Genomic DNA, 9,967 nt, shown 5'->3' with positions numbered 1-9,967 from the left:
TTAGCCTATAATTCCAACTATTAATTCGAGTTCCCTCATTATTCAGTGTATAAAATCTTTATTCTTGGATTTGACTGAAAGCGGTTTTGGAAACAACTGGCTGCTCCTTTTACACTGCGAATCAATTTCTTAATAACTTCAATCCTCCGCCTCTTTAATTCAAGGATCTGAAAACATTTTCCAGATGTCGATGCAAAAAGCTCCATAATACACAGCAATGAAGGGATCGCTGTCATCATCCAATAAAGAAACTGAGGCATAGAGCGGCTCATTACCAGGATTATTCTGTTAGATTGCTGGCTTCCAAATACTGGGGAAATCCTGATGCCAAACAAAACGTGAACGTGAGCTGGAGCTGTAGTAGGAATTAAAAGCCAGTCACATACAATTGAATAAATGTGTGTGAAATTACCGATTTCCACATCGTCAAATTAATTTAAGCAGAAATAATTCCAAGTTGCTGGATATCTGTTGGTGCGAGACAGATCCTCCGAGTGCCGCAAATGGTGGGGGGGGGGGGGGGGGAGGAGTGGGGGGGAGGGAATATTAGTTAAGAATATATCAAAGCAGAATTTGAAAGAATGAAATAAACATAAAATAAATAAATAAATAAGCACCTTCAGAGTTGTCAGTGCATTCAGTTCCATTCAGTTTCAATCTGAGGCCCACCACAGCCTGGGACATGCAGTTATTCGTTACAGGACCAGAAGATTTTTTTTGCTTGCTGGTTTCTTACTACATTCAGCTCACAGAACAGAGAACACCAAAGGAATGTAAAGGAAATGCTGCTTTTACTTTTCTTTGGTTCCCAGTAGGATCCATCCTGTGCATCATCCAGGAGATGCACTGCAGATAAACGCTGTGTATTCTGCAGTCCTTTCAACTTGTCCCCACGGTACTCTCTCTTCCCTTACACTATCTCACAACTTATCAGATCTGGAAATACTACCAATTCCTTTTCCAGATGTGGAATGGAGGCAAACTTTCAGCTACAATGAAAAGAATTTACAGGCAGGACATCTGTTAGAAGCTGCCAAAAGCAGGAAGGAGCCCTTCCACAGGGGTATGCAAGCACACTGGGCAGAGCAGGCCTCAGGCCACAGAGGGCCCTCCTGACCCCCAACCTGGCCATGAAAACAACCCGGTGCCTTCCCTCTCCTCCTTTATGCTTTTGGAGACAGTGAAGCACAGAAGTGTTCCACAGACACTTAATTGAACACAACATTGACACAAATTTATTCTGTTCTAATGCATGGAAAACTTCCACCTGCATTCAATGCTAAGGACAAACCCACCTGCTGTAAGAACTAAAACAAGAAGCTTTTTACTTTGCTGTTAGCTCTATACTGGATTTTTTCTGTGTAATTACTGGAGAAGTTTAAATGCAAGCTTTCTTCCTTACAAACAGATTTTAAACAAAAAGTTTAATTCTCTGCTTAAAGAAAAAGATGTTTTTCTCTAATATTTCCTTTTGAAGCCTGCATTGAATACTTAATCCCGTGCTTCTGAGAGTAAACGCTGCTGCTATGGATACAGTGAGGTCAACTTTTCATCATTACTTTACTGTGCAGGGTTGGAGGAGATGGTGAGATAACATTTTTTGTTTCCAGGCAAATACCTTAAAGTGTGACATGTTTTAAATGCATATGTAAAGCATTTCACTTAATATTTCTCTTTTCAGTATGAACCTCGGAATTAGAACAAGGTGCAGACTGGCAGTGCTGAAGAAACACCTTGTCTGCACTAGAAGGGTACTTCCATTTCTTCCATTTTCACCTGACACTCCTGCAGCGTTTTACAAATGCTCATTAAGCTGCACAAAACTCCTATGTTAATCCCCAAGGTGACTCAAAGAAAAGGTTGTATGGTGGTTTTTTTTTATTACAGAGCATGAGGAGCTTCTTGAAAGGGCTGCGAATTTCTACTTGTTTCTTGTGAAAGAAAAACGAGTAACGTCAATTTGTATCTCCCCTGCTTTCTTAAGAACTCCAGAACCAGAAATTCTTTTAATTGAAGGGCGATTGCTGAGGAAAATCTCCTCCAAATTGGCTGTTAGGCAGCTGAGTTAAATAACCATTCAAACTGGGTTTTAAAATTGGCTCACGGAAATACCTTCCCTTTCCATTACTCCGTTTTTCACTTTCTTTTTATCATGTTATCTCAATCCTTTTAATTTTTCTGCTACCCACAACATTACAGAAGAGGAGAGAGAAACTTAAAAATAGTGCACACATCTCAAGTATATTCAGACATTTCTCTTTATAGGAATAAAAACAAACTGTGGGACACAGAACTCTGTTTCTCTGTTTTTTTCCTGTTACTGAACACATTTAAGATGTGCGCTGTGTTAAATCTTCTCTCTCCCCCTCTTCTTCCCTCCCTTGCCCCTTCCCTCTCCCCCCAAATCTTACCGCATTTTCTTATTCAGCCTTATTAACTTTTCTGTACCAAATTCCCCATCTGGGACAAATATAGATCCTCAGGAGGTTGTTGGTAGGACTCAGTAAGGTTTCTTCAGCACTTTAAAATCATATTTACCATAGTGACAGCATAAGTAGAGGATCTGTTGGCATTTTAGAATGATGTCTAAAAAGGTTGTCTGTAGTACCATTATACTTATTTTTTAAGCTGGCTTTTTTCAGACCAAGGAAGTTATGGAGACATCTGAATGATCATTTTCACTCTTGACAATCTATGATCCATGGGAGGGAAAGGGGGGGAGGGAGGGAAGGATTACAGATTAGAATTATAGAATCATTTGAGTCGGAATCGTAAAAGCCATCTGGTCCAACTCACCTGCACTGACCAGGGGCACCTATGGCTGATCAGGATGCTCAGAGCCCCTCCAGCCCGACCTTGCTTGTCTCCAGGGATGGGGCATCCACCGCCTCTCTGGGCAACCTGTGCCGGTGCTTCACCACCTTCACTGTAAAACACTTTTTCCTTACATCCCATCTATACCTCCCCTCTTTTAGTCTGAAGACATCTCCACTTGTCCTATACAATAGACTGATAAAGAGTCTCTCCTTTCTTGTAACCCCCCTTTAGATACTGAAAGATCACTCCTAGGTCTCCCCAGAGTATTCCCTTCACCACACCAAACACCCCCATCTCTCTCAGCCTGTCTTCACAGGAAAATGTTCCATCCCTTGGATCATTTCTGTGGCCCTCCTCTAGATGCTCTCCAACAGGCCCATGTCTCTCCTGTACTGAGGACTCCCCATGTTGACGCAGTACTCCAGGTGAGGTCTCACCAGCACAGAGCAGAGGGGCAGGATCACCTCCATCACCCTACTGACCACGCTGCTTTTGATGCAGCCCAGGGTACAGTTTCCTTCCTGTACACTGCTGCCTCATGTCCAGGTTGCCATCCACCAGTTCCCCCAGGTCCTTTATGGCAAGGCTGTGGTCAGTCCTTGCCTTCATTCAGACATTAAGCCATAGACAACCATTCTCTGGGCACAGTCCCAGACTCAAAACTAAAACCCCCTTTTTGTGATTACAAAACCAGTTTTAAAATTGCTCATAATTGCCCTGTCCCTGGAGGTGATTAAAACCAACTTGGATGGGGCTCTGTGCAATCTAATCTAGTACTTGATCTAGTGGTTGGCAATCCTGCCTGTGGTAGGGGGGAATGGAACTTGATGATCCTTGGGGTCTCTTCCAACCCAAGGTACTCTATGAAAATAAAACTCTATGATAACGCTACAAGCCTGTCCAGCTTTTCTAATCAATAAGACATTTTTGAAAAGACAGAAAATCCCCAAAAAGCAAACTCACAGATTCTTAATCTCCTCTCTCAGAAAGTACCTTCAGTACATTTAATTCCTAAAAACATGTATTAAGTTTTAAAATTTAATTTTCAAATAGATGAAAATGACCTGAAAATGAAAATGATGAAACAAACACATTAGAAGCCAAGTGAAGTTGTTCGGTTAACACCAGAAGTGAAGTCAAAATGTTTAACAAGCAGCAACTGCTTGAGTTACTGCAAAACCAGAATTTACTGGAAAAGAGAAATGATCCAACTGAAAAGACTTTCTTCAGTTATTGTGCATCCATTTGCAAGATCAAACATATCTTCCAAGCTTGCTATTGATTGCAAAGTAATGTCAAATGGAATCTGAAAAACAGGAAAATAGATACCCAATAAATAACTTAATTAAGTGTACAGCTACCAGAAAGTACATACTTTAGTATTCAAATATACGTAGTATTCAAATATCTCCTATTAAAGATCTGCAACCAAAGAAATAGTTAGAAATGCTTGTTGCCACAATATAAGATTGTGGTTAATGACATTTCTAACTTGAACCTAGAAGCTTAGTTTCTTTTGATCATCCGTAGGTAAAATGAAAACATCAGAAAAGAGAAGAAAGAATGATCAGTTAATTTGAAAGTTTTTCCTTGGACAAGAAATTGAAAGAACTGAGCTAGATGTAACCAGTGAAACAGCGAGCACTGGTAAGTTGTTTTGTGTGCCCACCAGACGCGAAAAGAGCTATTTAGAGCTCATTTTACAACCAAAATGATTATTATGATATTAAGAAAAACTAACTGTATGAAGAGAAACATTGGAAGAGACTATCCAGGGAGGTTAAGTTTTAATGCAATTATTTTATTGAGAAATTTGCTTTAAACATTTAAAATCGGAACTCCCAAGCATAATACTTTATTATCTTCCCTCAAGGATGTAGCTATTCATTAACTAGCTTTAAAAACAAGCTATTGAATCAGTTTTTATTCTTAGAACATGAACAGTCAAATCATTTTAAATGAATAATTCAATGAAAAGGCGTATTTTTTCCCCTTAGAAATGTAACTCAGTACTGAAGCAAAAGCACCAGAAGACACATGAAGAGAAAAAAGAGAATCAAAGAAGAGAAACTGAAAACACGAGAGAAGTTAAAGTGTGACAGCTGAGAGAATGAGAAAACAAATACCACAAATTAGAACCAACTTTGCCCAATTAATTCGCAAAAGACCAGCAAAAAAAAAAAAAAAAAAAAAAAAAAAAAGCGTACAGTGGGGAAAATTTGATGTAAAACTGCTTATAAGCAATGTATTTTCTGCTTTATCCTGTGTGTCTGAAAACAAAGGGAATGTCCTACTCTATAGCATACATAACTCCATGCTGAGGTTTCCAGCCTTTGCAAAGAAGAGAGGGTAGTGCGCACACACAACTTATTTGAAAGTTTGGAAACGGTACATAAAAATATTCTATGCATAACGAAGTGTTAAGGAGTCTACTACTTCAGCTGGCTCCAGAGAAGAATGAAGATATTCAAAGTCTTTAATGATAAGGCTTCACTGGCTCAATCAAATCCCCCATATTTAATAGACTCTAGTTTGAAGCCCCTGACTGATGCTTCATAGTGAAAAAACAATTGATTCATCTGTTGAGACATCTCAACAAGTCTGAGAGGTCCATGGGATTCAAAGGAAGCTCAGCTGCACCTTTGACTAGGTTTTTGTCAAGTCCATACCATGGGAGGTATTACAGTGGGACTGTAGAAAATACAGCTTTGTACAATGCGTGTGCATGTATGCACTGACGTGGGTGGACAGAGTGATATGAAGGTCTGGGAGTCAGGTGGGAGAGACCTCCAGGATAGACAGAATAGCAAGAATGGTGCAGTAGTTATAACAGGGGAATAGAAAACTTGCAAAGCCAACCTGCAGGATGCACAGAGCAGCATTACTGATTTTCTCTTAAATAACAGGCCACTTGTCAAACTCTAGATATAACCAGGTATTTCCTTTTGGTAGAAAAAGAGCTACCTGACTACAAACGAATATAGTTGAAAGCTTATCTATTATCATTCTATTTGAACAATGATAAGCAAGATATCTGAGAATTACTCAGTTAATATAATTCATTATGGATTCAGAAATCTTCCTTGGAGCTCCTTGAGCATTAGCAGCTCCTCTCCTCTACTGATCCTCTGGGATGAACAAGAACACTGAGCAGAATTGTTGCTTGCTGTGGGCCAGGTCCCATCATCTCCTGTTCCCATGGACTACTCTGGGATACTCAACTAAAGTAACAATTTGAATACAACAGCATGGATGAAAAATGGTATGCTGTCTCTGAGGACATTGAAAAGGCAGAAAAAGCTAGAGAAAATAGATGGGAAACCTGAATAACTGAAAAAAAAGGGACAGGGATGGAAGTAAATTGCATTTGGCAATTGCATCATGGAAATTCAATGGAGTCCATGTAAACAATGGTCAGAGAATGGTGGATAAACTAGATAAATTCATTGTGAGCGAGATTCATTTCGAATGCATTTTTGTATGTATAAAAAGGTGACTCCAACAGTGACAATATTCACAGTTGGTAATCATGCACATTTGTATTTTATTTGTGAAGACAGAAAAAGAAGAGAAACCCCAACAACATATGAGAAAAGAATTGAAAGTTACTTAACTGGTAAAATCCATGCTTCAGCCTAGCTGAATAATCGTTTTTACTTTAGAAAACACATTTAATTATTGTGAATATAGTTAATGGAAATAGCATACCTCAGTTAATGGCAAGGTCAGGACTGGAACAGCAGAGAGCAGAGCTTTGAGTTCAGATAAGCACCTCGTAGCCATTTCCTAGTGGAATAAACAAGAAAAAAAATGGATGTTCTATCAGTCTCTTCTGCTAAGCTAACAGATGGTTTGGCTTTACAACATTTTTCAGCACAATCAAGATTTTCCTTATTCTAGTTGAATTCACAGAAGAAAAAAAAAAAAAAAAACCAAGAACTGTATATAAATTGCTGCTGGCTCAGATATAAAAACCAACACACACTTTTGCTACGTGTTTACTGAAGATATTATAAACTATCTGACAAGATGTTATTTATACATGTCTAATACATGGCATATCGATCTTATTAGTATTCAAAATGTTGCTTTTCCAATTAGTGACAGATATTAATGAAAGTTTGAGCAAAAACCTACAGGTAATCAGAAATGCCCACTAAAGGACAGCTCTGTCTATTCTACCAAAAACACCATACGCTGTGATTGGCCAAAACATCATTTGTTCTCCAAGCTGGTAGAAATACAGCCTCATAATAATGGCACGGTGCACAGTTGTCACTGTTTCATAGCATCCATCAGACCAAATGACAGCCTCTACATCATTAATCATTTCATATAATAGATATAAAGAGAATCCTGTCACATGATAAATGTCTCTCACATTGAAAATAAACGTCTATTTTGCCTTGGCATTTATCAAGCAGCAGTTATGCTGTGGCAACATTCTATTCCACTGACATTATCTCAAAGAGACCACATGGAAAATTCTGAAATTACCTCTTTTGTGTATGTATGTTGGGGGAGTTATTTGGTTGCGGACCATATTCAACCTTTTTAATAATAAAGAAAGAGAAAGGGGGCATAGAGAAAATGAAAATAAATTCACTGCCAGTTTTACTTCACTCTCAATAGTATTACTACAAGGTTCCTATTTCAGAAACCATCACTGCCCATTTTGCATTGAAGACGCATAACTGATTTTTAAAAACCACTTTTGGGTTGATCTCTGTGCTAATTTAACACTGTGCCAAGCATTTTCAAATGTAGATTGCTCTAAATTAGGCATCGATTTTCCAATTTCTCTGCCTGAAGATGTAGCCTGTATTTTTCAAGGGGAAGGCTGAACACGCCTGGCCTTTCTGTAAGGCATCAAGCAATATGTGAGGAGGAGAAAAAGTAAAACAGCAAATGAAAAGTGAAAATATTTCAACATTCCTTGAAAAGAGAGAAGCAAATTTAATCTCCTGTGTCTGCCTTCCAAGTTACCTGTCGTTTATTTTCCCAAAATAGACATTTTAAATAAAACTGTCAGACATATTTAAGAGCAGAACTCTTCTCACATACTTCTGTTTTTTCATCAAGATGCACTCCCGCAATATTCATTTCAGCTTTTTCCGAAGGAGTTGTTTCCAGGGTTTCATTCTGTTCAATAAAACTTGTTGGTTCTGCAGCTGAAGAGTTTCCCGAACTTTGCATCAGCATTTCAACTTGATGTTTCAGATTAGATAGTTTCTCTCTTAGAGAAATAATTCTGAAATACAACAATTTTTTAAATTGTTTTTATAAATCTACAGGTTGTAATTAAACTGGCCTAGCTTGAATTATGTATTGAGTAGGTTCGACATTTTTCATTTCAAGACTGATTTCATAATTTAACAATACAGTTCCTATTAATGGGAGTGGAAATATGGAATGTTTTATCTTTTTGCATTAAAACAGTAGGAAGCAGTAGTTTAAAAAAGCCTCTTTAACAATTAAAAAGAACCCCGACTCTCATTCAACCAGAACAAGGTGGGTTGGCAGAGGGTTGGCCGGGTGGCAGAGGCAGCCATTAGTTCTTGTCCAATTAGTCCTTCCCATCCATCTATTGAACAGTTCCAAGAAGATCTGGGGTAAATATGTGACAATAAAGGGCTGAACACGGGGCTACAGCTGAGAAAAACTCTTGCAGACAGAGAGCTGTATGGGAAGAAGAGAGTAGCTGATCCTATGAGAGACTGGGGAAAACAGCTTGGACTGGTTCTTAAATTTAGTAGCATTTTCTTCTGTTGCTCTGCCAGTGTAGTGTAATTAATGTATGTTACTCAGCTCCTTAAGAAACCAGTCTAGAAGACTGGAATACTCTGAAGGCACACATTTGGACAGGTTTAATTCAGTTTTCATCTTACAGTTTTTATAGAGAAAGTCTCCAAGAAGCTCGAATGGATGCTTTTAAAAGATTTACAGCTTTTTGATATTTTCTATTTTATATTCTTTAGTCCTAAATGGTTGTCTGATATTTAATATGGCATGAAATATCAGGACAAAGTCAGTGATTGCTTACCTTGCTAATGGAATCCACAACTGACCTGAAAACACAGACACTGAACTGAAAAACTTGAAATTGCTGATCTTGACAGGCTCTGTATTATAAGCATAAAGCAGCAAAATCTGTAAAAGAGATGGAATAGGTAAGCCATAAAGTAGTGTGTTGTAGGAGACCCGAGCTATTTCAGTGATACTGACTCATAATTATTAACAAATTCATTGTACTGATAAAGATTTAGATAACTGACTTTCAATAACAAGGTAGTGTCTGGGATCCTCTGAATTTGTACTACACTCAGTTTTTATAGACGTTAAAGCAATTTCTTAAGGGATATAATTTATATGGCTTTGAAAATGAGTTGTACTCTATAGTAGAGTCGCCATTAAAATCTCAGTCTAGTCCTGATCCTAGTCAATCAATCCTACTTACATTCAATTCAAAAGTTCTTGCTTCAAGTAGGCTGAACAGAGAGCTTTTACTGAGTTTCCAAAGGGCAATTATTTATGTTTCCCATATGACCTTGTACATGGCTGTCATCACACTGAAATTAAATCCATGAACTGCACGTAACTCACCAGCCTAATACAGCAGTATCAATATCAGAGCACAAGATGATGAACTAGGATATTCTTTTCTTTCACTGAATTAATCTTTTGTACGATGAATTGTATGCACCTAGTAGTAGCTGAATATATTGGCTATATGGAGAGTGTCAAGAACGTGGCGTTCACAAGCAAGTTATTTTCAAGACTTGTCTCCAGATCTCTACTGATCTGTAAGGCCCAGTTGAAATAACAAAAGAAAAAACAACTATATAGAATATGACATTCTTTGCATAATTTCACATAGCTTTATTAACTTTCTAGCAGATAAGCAAAGGATCTAGTAGAAATTTCAACACTGATCTGTTGATCCAAAATGTTTGGAGACAGTGGGTATAAGAAATTGTATTTACATGCAACTCTCTTGTTTAAAGACAACACAACTTCCTTCTCCCAGTCTCTCACTTCTACACACACCTGCAGTTCCTCTTACTTTTCATTTTCAATCTGTTTTCTTAGGGAAACAAGGTTCAAGAAACCCTATTTTCTCTATATATGCATACCTGGGCCTTTCTGACAG

General features: G+C 38.1%; 1 protein-coding gene across 2 annotated transcripts in view; it reads right to left on the bottom strand.

Moving 5' to 3' along the window:
• Positions 1–3,797: 3,797 nt before the first annotated feature.
• Positions 3,798–9,967, bottom strand: part of CFAP54 (cilia and flagella associated protein 54) — a 99,253-nt gene continuing 93,083 nt past the window's right edge. For both annotated transcript variants that reach the window (XM_015858704.3, XM_085515145.1), the window contains 4 exons: positions 8,861–8,967; positions 7,882–8,068; positions 6,526–6,603; positions 3,798–4,123 (listed from right to left, as the gene is read on the bottom strand). In XM_015858704.3, coding sequence (XP_015714190.3) covers positions 4,004–4,123; positions 6,526–6,603; positions 7,882–8,068; positions 8,861–8,967 — 492 coding nt within the window. In that variant the 3' untranslated portion in view covers positions 3,798–4,003. The remainder of the gene's footprint in view (positions 4,124–6,525; positions 6,604–7,881; positions 8,069–8,860; positions 8,968–9,967) is intronic.

The sequence above is a fragment of the Coturnix japonica genome, chromosome 1 (assembly GCF_054131305.1).
Source record: "Coturnix japonica strain WE chromosome 1, WE-NBRP24, whole genome shotgun sequence".
NCBI classification, from domain to species: domain Eukaryota; kingdom Metazoa; phylum Chordata; class Aves; order Galliformes; family Phasianidae; genus Coturnix; species Coturnix japonica.
This window is presented reverse-complemented; position numbering and strand designations above follow the sequence as displayed.